The 20,058-nt window shown below is 38.1% G+C and overlaps 1 protein-coding gene across 1 annotated transcript; it reads left to right on the top strand.

Moving 5' to 3' along the window:
* On the top strand, positions 1–14,669 carry GEN1 (GEN1 Holliday junction 5' flap endonuclease; the record flags this gene model as incomplete). The annotated part of the gene is made up of 13 exons (XM_081319184.1): positions 1–161; positions 674–860; positions 1,816–1,992; positions 2,830–2,940; positions 5,745–5,818; positions 5,995–6,086; positions 7,494–7,644; positions 7,736–7,772; positions 7,883–7,963; positions 8,822–8,952; positions 10,519–10,580; positions 11,524–11,670; positions 11,913–14,669. 13 exons carry the CDS (start codon positions 1–3, stop codon positions 13,307–13,309), a joined length of 2,808 nt encoding a protein of 935 aa, XP_081175310.1. The 3' UTR covers positions 13,310–14,669.
* Positions 14,670–20,058: the final 5,389 nt, after the last annotated feature.

The raw sequence follows: 20,058 nt of genomic DNA, 5'->3' as shown, positions 1-20,058 counted from the left end.
ATGGGAGTAACTAGCCTGTGGCAGATCCTGGAACCTGTCAAGCAACATGTCCCTCTCTACAGTCTTAAAGGAAAAACATTAGCTGTTGATTTAAGTCTCTGGGTGTGTGAAGCACAGGCAGTTAAGAAGATGGTGGGAATAGTCACAAACCCGCATCTTAGGTAGGTACAGTGCTGGTGATAACAAGGTACTGATATATAAGATATATTACTTCTCTTGGGTGCTTTACAAAATATAAGATATAAGGTGTAGTATAATTTCAATCTGGGGAATAATGAATTAATTTCACTGTAAGAGGCCCCAAAGAAGATGATTGAGTGCTCATAGAAAGAATTCTGCATATGGTAATGCTCATTTTGCATGGACTTGGGCATTCTCTGCAAATGCTGTTAGGATTTACAATGTGGATTAAATAAGAGCCATGAGCTATCTCATACCATCTTTGAGAATTTGTCAGGCACGTGTCATTGATACCTTTATCTTTTAAATTGTTTTCTAATTAAAAGAATGATTTTGAGGGAGATACAATGGAAGCCAAGAATATACATTTTCCTTGTATTGATAGTTTTGGAGAAAATGTCAATATTTTAGGCATGGGAATAAATCAGTTGATTATTGAGATGTAAGATGAGGGGTATAAAGTATACTATTTAACTTCACTCTCTTACCGCAGGAATCTTTATTGTCGTGTCTCTTCTTTAACACTGATGGGGATCCATCTGGTGTTTGTCACGGAGGGAGATCTCCCAAAACTAAAAACCAGCACAGTGAAGAAGAGAATAGAAGCTCGCTTTGGACCATCGAAAAAGCCTGACATTGCAAAAAAAGGGAGATCCCGTTTCAAATCTATTTTGAAAGAGGCAAGCTATCACAGTGGGTTACGTTTACAGGATGCTGAATAGGGCCAGTTATCGGGTTCATACAGGAGAAGGCATCAATATTTAGTATGTTTTATTGAACCAATGCTAGTTTTTGCAGACTTTGTGTTGCCTGAGAGCAATCCGGTGGGATTAATTGGACACATGCTGCTCTCCTGCCTGCTTCATCAAGGCTGGTGGCTTATGTTTCAGTAGGTTTCGAAACCTGAAGTCCTTTGCCGGTCAGGGATTTTCTTTGGCTGCAGGGGTTGCCTATTTTATGTTATGGTAGTATGTAAGAAGAATGTTCAAAAGATTACCTCAGCGGGTTTTACCTCAGCGGGTTTTGGGGGAGTATATCTTCACATTTTAGATTTATTTATTTATTCAGTGTGTAAAGGAGAACCATTTGTCACATGCTTTTGATGTGAGCCACCTTAAAAGTTATACACCACCTTCTTACTGCATAAGTGACTCTATACCTTATAAGTGGAATACAGGTAGTCCTCGACTTACAACAGTTTGCTTAGTGACCAAAGTTAAAACGGAACTGAGAAAAGTGTCTTATGAACATTTTTCACACTTACAACCATTGCAGCATCCCCATGGTCACATGATTTACATTTGAATTCAATAGGGAAGCCAGATTCGCTTAACAGCCATGTTTCTAATTTAACAATGATTCACGTAACAAACGTGGCCAGAAAAGCCGTAAAACAAATTTCTCTCTTAGCAACCTAAATGCTGGGCTCATTTGTGGCCGTAAGCTGAGGACTACCTGTATAGGCTGTCCCAATCTTAATGCATTTGGCCATTGAAATTTGTCAAGAAACCATACCAATGTGGCCCTGGCTACCTCAAACATTATTAGAAAGGGAGCAGAAAAGAGCAGCCACGAATTGTTCATCCCAATGGTATTTCTCATTGCTTCTTCCAATGGGATTTTTTCCCATTTCAGTGCCTTGAACTGCTGGAGTGCTTGGGAATACCATGGATTCAAGCAGCTGGAGAAGCGGAGGCCATGTGTGCCTATCTGAATGCAAATGGCTATGTGGATGGGTGCATCACCAATGATGGAGACATCTTCCTTTATGGCGCTCAAACAGTTTATCGAAATTTTACCATGAACATCAAGGTAATTTACTGGGCATTTTTTGATGCATGCTACTTTTTTTTTTGAAGTGTATTTTTTGATTAAATATTTTTTTTAAAGAATAAGCAATACGCATTTTGAAAGAGAAGAGCAAGGAAAAGAAAGTGATAAGTAAGTGGGGCGAAAGTACAAAGCAGAATAGAGAGAAGGAAGGAAAAGGGGAGAAAAGGAAAGGAAAACAAATAGTTATAAAGAAGTGGCTTCCATTCTTCTTAATAGATGTTACAACTACATTTATATTTTATCCACTCTAAAATTACAGCATAATTTCTTTCCAAAGTCTACACGTTCTAATCAAACCCATGAATCATACAAGATCATTTTTTTTCTTTTTACAGCAAAATGTCCTATAAGGGGTTTCCAGTCATTAATAAATGTAGTTATTATCCTTTCTGTAATCTAACAAGTCAATTTTGCTACACCTGAGTCTCTGATAGCCTTTGTCTTACTCAGAAAAATATTTTGACCTCACTCCCCATACCACTGCTGTTTACTCTTTGTAACTATAATATTAAATACTCTTGGATATATGTTTTCAGATCAGTGGGGCTGAATTTTGAATAGACATATTTGTGATTACTTTGTATGCCTTTTCTCAGGATTGTGAAATATTGCTTGAATGTATCCTGAAAAAATTTCCATGTTCAGCTCCTCTTTAAAGGCACCATAATGTCTGCAAACCATAGTTTGCCAAGATGCAGTTTTCCTTAGAACAAGTATTTTCAAACTTATTCAGTAATGGTTGCGGTATCGCTAGTAAACATATGAAAAATGAAACATTTAAGAGGGAGTATCACTATCCTACTCTATTCCGTACAGGACCCACATGTTGACTGCTACTTGATATCTGATATTGAAGAGAAACTAGGCTGCAGCAGAGAATCTCTGATCGGATTAGCAATTCTGCTTGGCTGTGATTATCTTCCTAAGGTAACTAAACAATCACATAAACAATCACATTAATGTTTATATTGCTAATTTAGGTAGGCAGGCAGACAGACAGACAGATAGATAGATAGGCAGGCAGGCAGGCATTCTCTGGGCAGCTCCCAACCAACAAGTAAAACAACCAGTAAAACAACATAGCACATACATCTCTTAAAGCCATAAATATAAACCAAAAATCATGAAGGAGAAGAGGTTCTAGAATCGTTTTACTCTACTACATTAAATGTTTTCTTATGCGGGTTTCCTGTACAATAGATTTATTTTTCCAGCCACCATGTTTTTTTTCCTGCCAAGGACACTTGCTTGAAAGTGATTCCATACTTTCAGAAGGGAGACTGACTGGATCTGAAACCTTCTGTTAACCACAAATCAAGAATCTCAGTTTCTTTGTGGAAGAAATTAGGTTTTTGGCAAAGCTTCCTGCTGGATTCTGTCTGGGTTTTCTTCCATGCGAAGGGATCGTTTAACCCTGATCTTTCTGACTGTTTTTTCCAAATGAAAGAAGGAGTTGATAAAAGCAGCCCTCCCAGTATGTGTTCTTGTTAAGTTGACACATCTGCTTCAATTACATTTTTTTAGGGCTTAGCTGCTAGATCAGGCATGTCAAACCCACGACGTCACGTGACGTCGTGCGACGTATCGGAACTTTTTCCCATTGCCAAAAATGGGATGGGTGTGGTTTCTCTGTGACGCTCCGGCCCACGGGCCGGCAGTTTGACACCCCTGTGCTAGATGTTCATTTCAAAATATCTTTGTCCTTCCCTTTACCCTAGGGCAGGGGTAGGCAACCTCGGCTCTTTTATGACTCATGGACTTCAACTCCCAGAATTCCTCAGTCAGCTGACTGAGGAATTTTGGCAGTTGAGGTCCATGAGTCATAAAAGAGCCGAGGTTGCCTACCCCTGCCCTAGGGCCTAGGCCAATTTGGTTTAGGTTTCTTAGCAATCCCAGAAGAGCTCCCCAGTTTAAAACTGTTTCAGCAACACAATCAACTGGTTACATAAGAAAATTTCTTGCTATAATCACTCTTTGCACATTCTTTTTTAAAAGGCATCTTACCTTGACCTTGTCACAGTGTAACTGATGGCACTGGGGTTGTGGCAATATATCATTCTTATATCAGCATGCTTTTGTGGGACAGTATTTGCTTTCCCCTTGAATGTCTGTGTTATTTTTGCGTGTTTGCCCTTTGTTCTTTTAAGTTTCTCTACAGCTAGGACTCACTGTCTTTCAAACTGGCCTGCTTTACAGAGTTTTTTGTGAACATAAAATGAAAGGTAAACCATCTAAGCCAGAGGTGAGCCCTTACAAGATTGTTGGGCTGCAACTTCTATTATACCACAGCATTAGTCATGCTGACTATAAAATATTATTTCAGCAGTGTGTAAAGGAGAGCCATTTGTCACATGCTTTTGATGTGAGCCACCTTAAAAGTACCTTAAAGAAATAAGGTACCCCATATTTCCAAAAACGCTCTCCTATGGTACTGGTAGCTTGCAGTCAAACTCGGCTGCAATTATTTCCTTTGGTGTGAAGCAATATAATTTTTTAGTTAGTCCATGTTTTATTTATTTGGTGGTGGGGTTTTCTTGTTTGTTGTTGCATTTGCCTGCTATTGAATCTTCTAAGGACATTCAGTGGGTTATAACTGACTTGTGCACACACTGCAGACACTGGGTTTGTTCTCTGGATTTAGTGAGAAATACAACGTGACTTCTTGGGTCATTATTTCAGAGATATTTCCTCATCTTAACAGAGAAACAGAATGGTGGGCGAAAAATCAGTGGAAGCAGGAGCACAGCCTAACTTCTGTCTGTTTTCTGAATGAGTTTCCTTGTGGGAAGTTGGCCATGAGCATCAGAAATCTTCCTTCCTTCCTTCCTTCCTCCCTCCCTCCCTCCTTCCCTCCCTTCCTTCCTTCCCCTCCCCCTGCCCCTCCCCGCAGGCACATAAGTGGCTTCAGCCAGGTGTGGGAGGGAATGCAAAGGGATTAGCATAGGGTCCACCATTCTTCATTGACTTTATCCCTACAAGCTTCCCAGCAAACTCCCCGTGTCCTCCCCTCCCTTCTCACACAAAATTCTCATGGAGAATTTTTCCTCAGGCATTGCTTATCCCTCTGTCTTCCCATACTATAGTTGCTTTTTTCCCCCTCTACTGCTTAAAATCACAGGTGGTCCTCGCGTTTAAGGGCAAAGAAATGCTTTAAATTATTTGCATAACACTGATTACAGTTGGGGGATATAGCAGGCCATCATTTTCCTCTGAATTTAGCACTTTTACTTTCAGATACGTATAAACGATCCTCACATTATCTATATAACCTGACCATTCTAGTCCCAGACTTACTTCTGCTTGTCTGGTCTGCTGAAGCGGTTTGTCTTTGTTTTTATGTCATTTTGACTCCTGCATTTCAAATTTTCAGAAAAAAGGCTTACTTACAAATTTTCACAGTCCACGTACCTGTAAACCAACTTTTAAAAAAATCAGTTGTCCTGTTAAGAGGTGACCATTTTCTCAGCACGATACAGCTATGGATAATGTAGCATAAATATTTGGCAATTCATTTATATATATGACTTACGTGGCCACCCATTCATGAAGTGATATTTTACTTTTGATTACTATAGAAAGTATTCACCAAAACCACCATATGTCTTAATAATGTTTGCCCAATTACTTATTTCATAGCTTGATTGAAACCCATGGCAGTTTTGAAACTATAGTGTATATTTTATACATTTATCTAAACTCTGTCAAAATGCTTGTTCTCTTGGTTCTCAAAGGGAGTTCCTGGAGTAGGAAAAGAACAGGTTTTAAAGTTGATCAAAACTTTAAAAGGAGAGAGTTTACTGCAAAGGTATGTTTTATGTTATTTTTAAATCGTCTCTCCTATTTTCTCCTTTACGTTTTCTTCCAGGAAGCAAATCCTTTGCATGATTCAGATTTATAATGTGTGCGTGTATGTGCATCATGTGTACAGATAGCATTATTTTTCAACGCTGTACATTCATCACCATTTCAATACTCTCTTAGATTTGAGTCCTGGAAAGACCATTTGCAATCTGGTGATGTCCCAGTATCAACAGCTAAAAAACCACTTCACTGTTCTGTGTGCCGTCATCCAGGTGAGTCAGTTCCAACCTTCAGAAAAAAAGATTCCGTGCATTGAAGTCTTCTTTTCAATTAGGTACCCTGGTGTGTAAAGACTGATAGGTTATCATTAGGATGAGCTGTGATCACTATATCCTGTCTTCTGAAAAGAAAAATTACAGCCTATGGTCAAAGCAGTTCCGTGTGGTAGAATTGATTTGGACTTTATATTCTGTCAGATGCTACAACAAACTATTGGGCTCCTGCATAATCAACAATAAGCTATAGTTTCATGCCTACTGTAGCCATACAGTAGAATTATGAATTAGCAAGACTTGTAAATGCTAAAATGGCATGAAACTACAAAGACAAACATCTAGTTTGGATAAGTAAGAGCGAGCACAAATCAGTTTCAGGTAAAAGAATAAACCATTTCCCTCAGACTAGAAAAAGAAATAATATATCATCCAGATGCTGCATTGCAGGGACTTCAAATAGTACAAAACTGTAGGTTAAATTATGTTACAAAAAAGTTTCCTGAGTCTTTAATTGATAATATTCAGATACTTTGGCAGAAAAACTAAATTTTCTCTTTCAACATTGTATCTGAATTATTACTTGGATTTTCACACTACTCTGAACCATGATCTGCTTAATCATAATTTGTTGAATCTCATGTATGAAATAACTCATTGCTAAACCATATATTTGAATGAAGCACATGTTTATTTATTTGAATACTTTGATAAGTATGGCAAGACTTTTACTTTTTCAGAAAGCAAAGGAACTCGGAACAACCAATACAACCCTTTTATTTTAAATATACTTGTTAATACAATTATTGTATTTAGTCGTATAATCCGTGTGCACATCAGAAAGATCACTGTTCATTAGTAACTGTTTCAAAAAGTCTGGGAGAATAAATGCCTTAGCCTAAAGCATGATTTACAGTGGCTGAGTTCAACAACATCTAGGCCCAAATCAAGCAAGCCATTATGTGAACCCACTTGAACATTGAACTGAAAAGTTTTGGCTTGACTGGTAATATTTTGCTCCCTTAAACAGTGTAGTATAGTGTAATGCTAGAGTTATTAGACTAAGAGTAGGTGATCAATGGCTAGGCTACCCTCAGTCAGGGAAGGTCACTGAGTGCTTTTGGCCAATTATTTTCCCTCAATCTCACCTACCCCATCAAAAAGTTATTGAGTGGGGGGAAGGAGGAGAAAGCACTATGTAGCCCACCCTAAATCAAACTGGATTATAGGTCAAATAAATACATATGTCTTAATTTCTTTTGCTTGCACAAGAAAAGTGGCACTCCATTTTTTGCCAGTTCTGCCATTATACATACATCATGTAAATTATATATACATTATGCACAAAAATGGGACAGGTTTGTCTCTTAAGAAAAATGTTTAGCCTGTATTCCTCTTTTCTTGTAGGTTCTTATAAAGATCATGAGGACACAGGATGTCATATCTGTGGCAGTGTAGGATATTGTGAGCCCCAGGATGCTGACTACTGCTGCCCCTGTGACAGGCACTCGTCTGAGTCAAAGCAGCAATCAAGCTTAGTGGAGGAAGGTATTAAAAAGTAGGTGTGTTTTCATATAATTTGCTCTGAATTGCTTAAAGAAGGCTTCTTTGCCATTCACAGATCTGAGATGTGTGCATTTTATTTTCAGAAAAGCCATGGCATGTGAAGGTTTTCCCTTTCCTGAGGTAATTTTGCAAGTCATGCACACGCTTATCCTATAGCTATCTCCCTCAAGTATCTTATTCTATAAATGAAACAGATAATGAATGCCTTATTTTTCCTTTTCTTTGCTAAGGTTATCCAAGAGTATCTCATCAGCAAAGACAAACCAGTGAAATTAAATGGGTGCCAAAGGCCAAATTTATTATCTTTTCAAGTATGTATTAAGACCTTGCAAATGTTCTCAATATTGAACACAGTTTAGTCCATTAAGCCCAACCTTCTCTTGGTAAAGGAAACCAAATTAAAACATCCCCAAGAGATGATTGTACAGCCTCTGCTTTAAAACATGCATTGAAGGGCAGCTGTTCCCTTTCTTGGAAATTGCTTTCAGTGTAGAATTGCATGGTGTTCTACTGCATAAAGAAGCAGAGATGTAACTGCTATGCTTTGTGCTGATGGAATTATACTGGTGTATGTCATTATCCTCAGTTTCAATTAAATAACCAGATACGACATTTGCAGGTCTGGATACCACCACTTTTTAGCCATGTGTGTATGTGTGTGTCTGTCGGTGTGTCTGTCTATATCTATATATTACCTATATATCTATATCTAGGTAGATAGATAGATATAGATTATAGATATAGATATATAGCCTAACCTGAATAGAACGAAGGTTAGAAGACAAAGTTTTCAGCCAGCCTGAAAGCGCTCCAGTGCAGATAATAGCTTTCCCCCAACTGAGATTTCCTGATGTTGGGCTGCTAACATTCCTACCTTCATTGACTGTTGTGATCAATATAAAGGACACGAGTTTGGGAAAAGCATTTCAGTGGATTTTACAGCCTGGTTGTCTTCAGACAGCCCTCTTGTTTTCCCCTGCTTTGTATTCTGTGTCTACCTGGCCTAGAAATTACTTTAAGGTGACTGTTCTGTCCTTATGGCATTTTTTAAAAGTTCGTGACATTTCAAACTAAATGCGTCAACTCTTCAGGGAGAATCAGTGCTGCTGCTGTTCAGTAGATATTTTCATCTGTGTTGTATTTGTAATTTCCCAACATGTTTCAAATAGAGGTTCGCTGTCAAGAAAATGAACTGGACCGAGCAGTATGCCTGTGAGAAATTGTGTAGCCTTCTGACTTACTATGACATGAACAGAAAGAAGTCTGGTTATACTGATCCAAAGCATCTGCAGGCCCTGCGGTAACCCAATTTATAATTTAATTAGATTTCACCCTTTGTTTTGCTTTATATCTGTCCCTGGAAGTGGAAAACATTTTTGTTCTGTGCCTCCTGATTCTGCATTTTTCATTTTTGAATAAAATGACCTGCATACCGCATGGTATTTTCAGTAACAAACATTGAACATTAGAAAGAATTATGTAGACCATCAACCTGCTGATCCGGGCAGGAGTCCAAATGAAACTGTTTGTCTGTTTAATTGTGCTTTGAACACAGCTAGTGAGGTAATTAGTTCTATAATTAGTTCTTAAAGCCATCTCTCCCTTTGGTGTTGGTTGCTGCCTTAGTCCAAGAATGCCACCTGTGGAGTTAACATGCTATTGATATAGCTAAGAGTCCCCAGTGTGTCTGTTTTAAGTCTGTTGAAATACATTACATAGATTCAAGAGAAAAAAATATTCCACAATTCAAAACAACATTTGAAACCATTAAGGATTATAGTACACAGTTCAAAGATTAGAAATTCTAGAGTATCAACATGAGTTTCTGGATTCTGGCCCATTTTCCAAAGACTGCTAAAGAACAGCAAGATAAAGGTTGATGTCCGCAGTGATCCCAACAGCGAGATAGACTGAGCTGGAAAGTTTGTCTAGGGGGACCTCAAAGAAGCTCTTCAGATAGCAATAGCAATAGCACTTAGACTTATATACCGCTTCACAGTGCTTTACAGCCCTCTCTAAGCGGTTTACAGAGTCAGCACATTACCCCAACAATCTGGGTCCTCATACAACGTCAGGAGGATGGAAAGCTGAAGAAGGCAGATTTAGCAATAGCACTTAGACTTACACACCACTTCACGGTGCTTTACAGCCCTCTTTGAGCAGCATATTACCCCCAACAGTCTGGGTCTTCATAGACTTCAGAAGCATGGAGAGCTGAGTCAGCCTTGAACTACTGGCAGTTGGCAGAGTCAGCCTGTACTACTGCATTCTAACCCACTGCGCCACCACGGCTCTATCTATGTAAGGAAACATAGAGCGCAACTCATATTTATCTTGCTTGGCCATGTTAACTAACATAGATAATCATCTTGAATGTGTGGGTTGTGGCTGTCATCCATGGCCTGTGGAACTCTGATCTGAGGTACTCTGAAGTGACACTTAGCAGTGGAAGGAAGGGCGAGTTAGTGGTAGTCACGTTTTAAGTTATCAACACTGAATAATGCAAAGGTAATAATTGCATTGCTGCCCTGTTTCTAAAGACATCCTACGCAAACCAGGCATGTGGGAACCTTTTCTCTATGATGCTCTCTCATTCATGGTGACACACCTTGCTACAACCACATAGTCATCATGATTATGAGAGAGGGTTGATCAGGAGGCAAAGAGAAATGGTACATGTTTTAACCCACACAATTGTACAGTACTCCAGCTCATGGGAATGGCCAGAAAATGTTAAAGAACCATGGAAACAGCCCTTGTCTGCAGGATGGTCAAACACGGTGGCCTCTTAGTTCTTAAATGTCTGACTTCACTTTTCCACATTGTGTTTAAAATACTACCATTTTCTTAACTTTTGTTTCTACAGGATAATCAAGACACGGATTAGAAATGGAATTCCCTGTTTTGAAATTATATGGCAAAAGCCAGGTTAGTAATTACTGGGCAATCTCTTAAGAGATGGGCATGTTGAGAAGTAGAGATATAATACTTCTCCATGTATAGTACCGGTAGTCCTCGACTTACAGCCGTTTGTTTAGTGACCATTTGAAGTTACAACATCACTGAAGAAAGTGACATAGCCATTTTTCACGCTTACAACTGTTTTAGCATCCCCACGGTCAGGTGATCAAAATTTGGCTGCTTGCCATCTGGTGCATATTGCAATGTCCCGGGGTCATGTGACCCCCTTTTGCGACCTGACAAAGTCAATGGGGAAGCCAGATTCACTTAACAACTGTGTCACTGACTTAACAACTGCAGTGATTCACTTAACAAACGTGGCAAGAAAAGTCATAAAATGGGGCAAAACTCACTTAACAAATGTCTCACTTAGCAGCATAAATTTTGGGCTTAATTGTGGTCGTAAGTTGAGGACTACCTGTATACATGAGAGCCAATTTGATCTAGTGGTTAAGGCACCAAGCAGGAGCCCGTGAATTCAAGTACCTGCCTTAGCCATGAAAGGCAGCTAGGTGACTTTGGGCCAGTCACACCGTCAGCATAACTCACCTCACAGGGTAAATTGTGGAGAAATGAGGAGGAGGAAAGTGTATTTTTAATATGCTTGCCGCTTTGAGTTCTTTGTCAAAATAAGAGAGGTGGGTTAGAAATAAGCAAACACACAAGATTTGCTTAACAATGTGTAAATAATAATTGAAACTATAATAAAAATAAAAAAAACAGAATAATATCAAACTTGGGAAACTGTTCTCCATAAAATAATTCATGCAGGCTTTCTGGCTTTGCCCCTTTCTTGGTACAAGGTTTCTGTAGCCTATTAACCCCAGGTTCAGTCCTAAATATCTGAATAACTGAGGGAATAATCTGTAATTATCTAGTAAAAGTATGTTCCTCTGCTTCATTGTTCCAGATCATTACGCTGCTGCAACTGAGGATCAGCCTGCAGATCCCTTTCTAATAACAATAGAAGAGTCAACTCTCTTTGAGGCTGCCTATCCTGAAGTGGTTGCTTTGTATCAAATGGAGAAGTTGAAAATTGGCAGAGAAAAAAAGAAAAGTAAGCTGAAAACATTGCATGTTTGGTTTTACTGTGTTCTATCTTAAATAGTCATTGTGTGCTTGTCAAATTGCCAGTTGTTCTATAGAACTTTCTGCACCCTGATAAGATTTAAATGAAACCATTTAGCTTACAATAGCCTGATTACAAAATCAAAACCACGCTGCTTCTTTAACTTCATCTCGAATTTTGAAAAATGGTTTTTAACAAGTTTGTTTTTGTTTTTGCTGCTGCTGCTTTAGGTAAGAAAAAAACTAAAGAGAAAGAACGCTTAGCAGGGGACAGCAAAGTAGAAGATACTTTTTCTGACCTGAACTTGCAACCTGCATGTGAAAATAATCCCAGCCAAGGTTCAAAATCTGATTTTAGGCTTGTTTTTGAAATGCAGAAATTTCCCAAAAAGAGCTGTGAATCTCTGTGTTTACCAGGCTCTGCAGATTTTTCTACTGCATTAGGAAAGCCAAGCAACTTCTTTTTTGCTCCACAAAATACAGAAAATGAACATAAGCCTTCTAATTCTTTAATCTCACCAACAAAATTATTTGCTAAGGAGCCTACGGCTTCCTCTGCAAATATTGATCTGCAGCTGAGTGGCATTGACTGGGAAGGGACATCCTTCAGCATTTCTCCAAGGAATGTTAATCTCCCTTGGTATTCAGAATCTGAGTCTGGCCTATGCAATAATTCTTTAAAGCTGTGCTGTCCACCGTACAGCAAAGCAGCCAATATCCTCACCCAGCATTCAGATTCTGAACCACATGATCCCAGTCTGTTCAGTGGTGTAGATTACTCTGTTTCAAATACAGACTTTCCTAAAGAGAAGAATGATATGTCTTTAAAAGATCGAGCCACTATGGAAAGTTTAGAAGCTTTCCCCAAAGCTAAAGATGTGCCTTTGTTAAACGCCATACAACTGCAAGAACAAATAAAGAGAACTTCCAGACCTGGAGAAGAATTTTCGTCTCCTCCTAACAGCATTCAGGAAATTGAAAATGTGATGTTACTAGAAAAACATCTGCAGGGGCTAAGCCTGGAGAACTATAAAGAAGATCTCCAAAGTTCTGAGAATCCACAAAGTGCAGCAGATAAAGTCCTGGATTCAGGAAGTTCTTTCAGGTTGTGCACTGGAGCGCTAAAAGTGAGTTGCTTAGAAAACGAACGGCAAATTTTGCCATCTAGGTCAAATAAAGTCCTAGATAACTGTCAGACTGGGAAAAAATCTGTGCCAAGAATCACGAAAAGCTCCCTTAAGAAGAGTGTGTGCCAAAATAGTTATCGCACTGAGGACAGCGATAGTGAAAATGCGGAAGGCAGGTGGAAGGGTCACAGGATCCCAAAACAGCAAAGAGAGACTCCTGTGGATCAGCTGAAGGACAAGTGCAATGGCAAAAGGGACAACAAGAAATTGGCATTTGAAATTCAGCCAGAAGCAGAAGGGCAAGATGAGCAGGCCCTTAAATTACTCAACACTGATTTATCAACAGAAGAACGTCCGCTTCTCCCTCTTTCCAGTTCTCCAAGTCTCTCCAAATGTGGATTCGATCCTTGTCTTCAGGAGACCAGAAGCGATTTGGACATGTGGCTTGAGAGTCCGCTGCCTCTGTCTGAAAGGCTAAAGCAAAGATTGAAGAGCAGTTGAGAACTGCCTGCTCCCACCTCCCTGATGTCTTCATCTGCAAACGTCTCAAATGTCTTGATACGCTTTAAATGTCCTCTAAATTAATAAGTTCCATAATTGTGAGTGGTAGAAGATTGAAAGAGGGCTTGTGCCTGAAATGAAATGACTGGCAAATTAAGTTCTTCAAGCAACTTGTCTGTAGTGACGTGCTCTAATTTCGACCTGCTGTGAGTTGGGCTGAAGTCTTCCTAAATAATTTGCTCGAGTGGTTGCATCAGTCATACCACAATAGCATGAACTCAAGAATAAATACATCATCATGTTGGGGTTTCTTTTGCAGAGTATAAAATATGGAACAACTTGCTAATCAACGGCAGTGGCAAAGCTGCTGACATTTTTACACATACAGATTGGTTAGTATATATGTTTTTGTACAATTCTGCTACAGATTTTCAGGTCCAAATTAAATAGTACTCTAGATCCAGTCTTGGAATCAATCTCTACATATGCAACAGAGTTTTAAGTAGCAGAATTACGAAATGGTAAAATGGGGTCAAAATATCAATTTAGAATTATGCTTGTAAGATACCTTTAGAATTGAAATCTAACTTAAGAGAGGACTGCTACAACCTAGTACTTTGTCTGCTCTTTGCTTTCTCTTTTGCCCAAATTTCTAACTTGGGATCACATGGTCTTAGAATCATAAAGATTTTCATTTGTAACCGTATGTAATCTGGTTTTTAAATGGACTTTCATATAGCCTTTTTAAAAACATGCAGTACTTTTAAATAGTAGTAGTTTAAATGAATTAATTAGACGCAAATACTTTGCAACAATATTTATTTAATGAGTTAGTCCAGTCAAGGGGGGTTTGTCTCTGTAAATAGTTGTGTTTAAGAATGCCTTCTCTTTAAATAACAGTATTTGTAATGTTAGTAATTTTCCCTGATTCTGGGTACTATATTATTTCTAATCTTACTTAGATCAGCTTTCTATCTTTTGTAGATAAGCTCTGTTTTTACTGGTAAAATGCATGCTTTCCATGCCAAAAGTACCCAGTTCAAATTGTGGCCTTTTACTTCAGGCTGGAATGGCCCCCAATGGCCGTTCTAGAGACCTGTTGTTGGTCAAGAGATGGGACTTGAGCGAATAGACTTGGCACACAGTGCAGTGCCTAATATTGATGGTGATCAGATCAAGGTGCAAATCATACCAATTTTCTAACATACACAGAATTGGAAGAAATGCATCTCTTTGGTAACTGTTGATTCATGAAAAGGGTGAAAATGTTAATTCACAGGGTTGATGTTTCTTGCAGTGGAATTGTAAATGCAAGTGACAGTCTAATCTACATATTTTTCACAATATATGAGCACATAAATTATTAAAAAGATGCAGAATCTGATTTCACATGTTGTACTATGTCGTCTAATTTGTCTGATTTAATGCAATCTATAAAGCCAGCCACTGTGGTTTGTTTAAAATATTATATTGAGCTTAGCATGTGAGTGTAGCTCTTTGTAAGTCTGTTCTAGAAAAGGTAAAGGTTCCCCTGCACATGCGTGCTAGTCGTTGCCAACTCTAGGGGCCGGTGCTCATCTCCGTTTCAAAGCCGGAGAGCCAGCGCTTGTCCGAGGACGTCTCCGTGGTCATGTGGACTAGACGCCAAAGGCGCACGGAACGCTGTTACCTTCCCACTGTAGTGGTCCCTATTTTTCTACTTGCATTTTGACGTGCTTTCGAACTGCTAGGTTGGCAGAAGCTGGGACGAGTAACAGGCGCTCTGTTACGCGGCACTCGGGATTCGACCTGCCAAACTGCCGACCTTCTGATCGACAAGCTCAGCGTCCTAACCCACTGAGCCACCGCGTCCCTATAAGTCTGTTCTATAGATCATGGTTAAGACAAACCATGGCTAAATATGACAATCCTAACCAACTGCAAAATTATTTGTGCCATTTTGAATTTCTACTCAGTTCATTAGATAAATGGTTGAAAATATTCTCACTGAATTTTTTTTTTACTGAACGCATGAGAAGAAAAAGTACTAGAGTATAGCTGAATTATGTCCCAGGTTCACAAAGCTAATGCCAAATTCATAAGATTTTTCTAAAATAATGCAAGTGTATCCCTGCAATACGACATGGCATAACTCAAGAATCTACTTTCCTGCTGTATGAAACAAGGCCACTGGAAAAAATGGCCACGGTAGAGAAACCTTTTTCTATTTAGTTGTAACATGTGTTAGCCTGAAGTGGCAAGAAGGAGATAAAATACTGCTTATCCCATAGGTTTGCAAATTACAGTGATACAACAATGCAGGAGTCAGTATATCCCCCTTCTAAATGTTCATTTTCCTTCATAAAACATTCTGTGTCCAGATCTATTCTTGCCATACTATATAGTTTTTCCTCTTAAAATTACAAATGTGATACACTGTTGGAAATCAAGTGCTATTTGACACTTTTAGAAGGTGTAGTTGTTTCGATGGACTGTATCTTAAGTCTTGGGATTTATTTTTTTAAAGAAGCAGGCCAGAAGCTAGGAGATCAGGAGTTCTAGTCCTGCCTTAGGCCCAAAGCCACCTCTCTCAGTCCTTAGGAAGGAGGAAAGGGCAAACCACTTCCACAAACATTACCAAGAAAACTGCAGGAGCTTGTCCAGCCAGGCACAACACTGACATATAAGCATCACATTTCATTTTTTTGCTTTGTTTTTCATAGCTTATCATATTGGCAAAAGATCCAATTTAATGTGTGTAAAGTGTTTTTATTGCCAAAATTTTAGAACAGGACCACAAATGCCTTGGAAGTACAACTCAGAAAACACATTGCATTTTTGACCCTGTTTAGATAACAGAGTTAAAGTAGTGTTGATCTTATCATTTGAATCTCAAGACAGGCCAGCCTTATAACAAGCAAATCACCAAAAAGGTGTGACTTTTGTGGTCCAGAAACCTCTTTCTATGATGGGATTCTTGGAGTTAGAAAACATATTTATTTATTTATTTGATTTATATACCGCCCTTCTCCTGAAGGACTCAGGGCGGTGTACAGGGCACTAAAAATAAGAATACAGGATACAAGATTTAAAGTTAGATGATTGTGCCCAATGTTCTAGGTATGTTTAGGATGCTAACATTTTGGAAGATCATTTTGGGATGAAGCCCCATAAAAATGGATGGATTTTAGTGTGTGTGAACATAAATACGACTTTAATTTTCATTAAAGCAATTAGCCTAAGGCTGTGTAATATTGTTTCCAGTTCAGGTAATCATTTCATGAGGAATACAATACTCCCTTGCCAAAAAGAACGTTCTTTTTAAATTGGAAAGATTAATATGAGTAAACCCCATGTCATCCCAACCATTTCTATAGGCTAAATTTGAACAGCCAAATATCAATATAAATGTAGATTTCATAAATCTGTCAAGGTGTTTGTAGTGCACATTAGACTGCAGAATATTTTCCAGTGGTTACTTCTATTGAAATTATTAAAATATATCTTCAAAAAAAAAGAATTTGACATATATTTCAACCCAAAGCTATATCAGTTGTCTTAAATATGCATAAGTATATTACGTACAGTTAAATATATGCTAAATAACACATCATTCTTTGTAACTCTATACATTATAAAAAATGCTGTGACCTTTTTACCCAAAACAGAAACCTGCAGAAGAATTAATCTTGGAAAACAGGAGTGCAAAATAACAAATATTTTATTAACACGCCAAGAAAACTTCTCAGTGAATTTCTTACCCAGTTTAACTCAGTTTTGTTTGAATACAAATATAAACCTAGGGAAAAACAATATCAATTGTTAAATGCCTATGATTTTTTTTTTGTTTTATTGTACAGGTCCATGATTTTAAGCTGTAAATTTTGGTGCTCAACAACAAAGGAAAGCTTGAATAAAACTAACAGATAATAGCTGCCTCCTCATTTAAATAGTGATAGAAATAGAAAGTATTTGTTTCCTGATGGGCAAAGTGCTAAATCTAGCACTGTGTTTTACTGTTCACCAGTAGCACTTAGTCTATAACAGATCTAGTAATATTGTTAACTGTGGTTTCCTTTCATCTGTTGATGCAAAATAGCAGGGCTTCACACTTCCTTAGACATGAAAAGATTTTTACCTTGATTGTGACAGCTCCTCCATTAATCTTCCACTTTTTATTCCAACCATGCTAATGCTAAAATTCTCAGCGATGGCTTCAAGATAACCTCTTTATAAGTAGAAATTGGTCACAAGATTGTTTTTCCCTTTGCAAATTTGAACAACTTGTTTTTTTTAAAAAAGTGGATAATTATTTCCTCTAAAAGATATACAGTAAATATTTTGCTAGTTGCCTGTTCACTTAGGAATAAAATGGTTTATCAGATGACTAAAAAAAACTGCAGTTAGATTTCTTTTTATACCAGTGCAGCAATAAAAGACATAAACACATAAATTCCTTCCATAGGAAGGAAACAAAGAATCAATTGCTCAAAAAGAGTAATTCTCAGATTTGTTTACTGTTTGTAGAGAGCAAAGATGCCTGTTTCCAGAAATGGTTTTCTTCTCTATTCTAGAACTAAACTATAAAAAGAATGGAAATGGATCAAAATCATGAGAAATATGATGCCAGCAGTACTGCAGTGATGTGTTAGGATAAGGGTAACAATGAAAGAGAACGAATTAATTTTGCATCTTATTTGTATATTGGTACAACTGTTGAAAGTTAGTGATTTTTGTATGAGTGCCAGCAAAACAGGAGAAAAACCTACCCAGCTAGGCATTGAAGGCTGGATTTTGGGGGACAAGGGCGAAGCCCCCATAACCAATAATAATAATAATAAATCCACTGGGCATTGTGTAAAAAATACGACTTGCCTGTGTCTGAAAAGTCGTGGGAACATAGGGTGGAAAAAGTTGTCGAGAATGAGAGGGTGAAGATCTTGTGGGACTTTTGAATACAGATCACCATTTGGAACATAACACGCCAGATATCGCAGTTGTAGAGAACTGAAGCATGCAGCTGATTGATATTGCTGTACCAGGAGATGCTAGAGTCGAAGAAAAAGAACTGGGGAAAATTACAAAAATCATGACCTGGCCATTGAAACTGCGTGATTATGGATGAAACGTGCAACAATGATACCCATTGTCATCGGGGCACTGGGAACTATGTCCAAAACCTTTGCAAAATACAGTACATCAAGAAACTGCAGCTTCCTGCAATAACTCCAGCAATGCTACAAAAAACTGCGCTACTTACATTTTAAGGAGGTACCTGGTTGATACCTAGGGTGCTGGTAGCAACCCGTCAACCAGCAGCGCCAGTCAATTTGAATGTTCAGTTGACTGGTTCATGTCTAATGAATTATTATTATTATTATTAATAGTAATAATAGTAATAATAATGTTGGAAGGGACCTTGGATGTCATCTAGTCCAACCCCCTGCTCAGGCAGGAAACCCTATTCTTATAAATAAACTGCAAATATTTGATAAGGCTGATATTGCTCAACAAAGGTGCTTTTCAAAAAGCAACTGGACTTTCTTGGTTTTTTTCCTTGAAAACATTTGCTTCTTGGATGAGAAGCAAAACGTTTTTCAGGGGAAAAAGCAAGAAAGTCCAGTTACCTTTTGAGAAACACTTTTGGAACAGCCAGGATTTGGATGATTGAGAATCTTCATAAACACACTGCTCAACACCATATTGAGGTTTTAACCAAGGTGGTCATATCAGTATGTACAGAACTATACTCATTTCATTTATCTAGAGTTTACCATAAAAATGGTGCTTATCCACAAGTGAAACAGGGTTATTTAAGGAAGAGGTTGAATGACTGCCAAATTATCTCCATTCCTAAGTAACTATTGATCATAGAAAAATGCACTTTGCATTGCCACTACAGTATTTTTCATGTCTACTGCATGGGTTCTAGTTTTCTGCATCCTATGTACCCTTAAAAATCAACATATATTTCCCAGAAGAATCGCTAAGCAACTTTAGCTTAGCAAATTTAAACATTGCCTCTCAACATTGTGCTCTCCTCTCTAGTCAGTTGAGCTGAATGGATGGGTCCCTGATTTCCAAGCAATGAAGATGCTTCTGAAACTCCCCCTCCTTTGCTTGGTATAGTGTAGGTCAGGGGTAGGCAACCTCAGCTCTTTTATGACTCATGAGTCATAAAAGAGCCAAGGTTGCCTACCCCTGGTGTAGGTTCAGCTGGTAGAGGAAAAAAAATCACTCAGTGGTACACAGACCTTTAAAATTATTGATCTTTGGGTCCTAAATAGTGATATGTATAAACAAACCAGTAAGAATGAATTGGGATTTCTTCTTGGCATGCATGTTAACATAGAGGGGGATTACACTGCAGATGTATTCCAGTTCCTTAGAAAGCATCTTATCCCAGAGCCATGGCTGGAATAAAAAGAAATAGTAGTTAGATTTTCTTTAAAAGATCATATACTGTGTGGAGGCAATTGAGAAACTATATACAGATGTCTTAACTATAAAAGTGAAATATGCTTCCAGCTTGTAAAGATATCTTTAAAGAATTATATAAGTAGATGTATATTCATGGTTACACAGATTGCTTTTAGCTATATTAAATAATTCAACAAAATACAGAAGGAACCTTTTTTTTAAAAAAAATCCTATCTCTATATTTCATAGCATTTTGGAAATGGATAATACTTTAGTATAAATTACAGCCTTCCTTTATAGCTTAATACCTACAATCATTGTATTTTCAGCATTCTATTCTATTCATCAGT

The sequence above is a fragment of the Vipera berus genome, assembly GCF_964194415.1.
Source record: "Vipera berus genome assembly, chromosome: 1".
Lineage (NCBI taxonomy): Eukaryota > Metazoa > Chordata > Lepidosauria > Squamata > Viperidae > Vipera > Vipera berus.
Note: the sequence above shows the minus strand (reverse complement) of the source record. Positions and strands in the feature narration are given on the sequence as shown.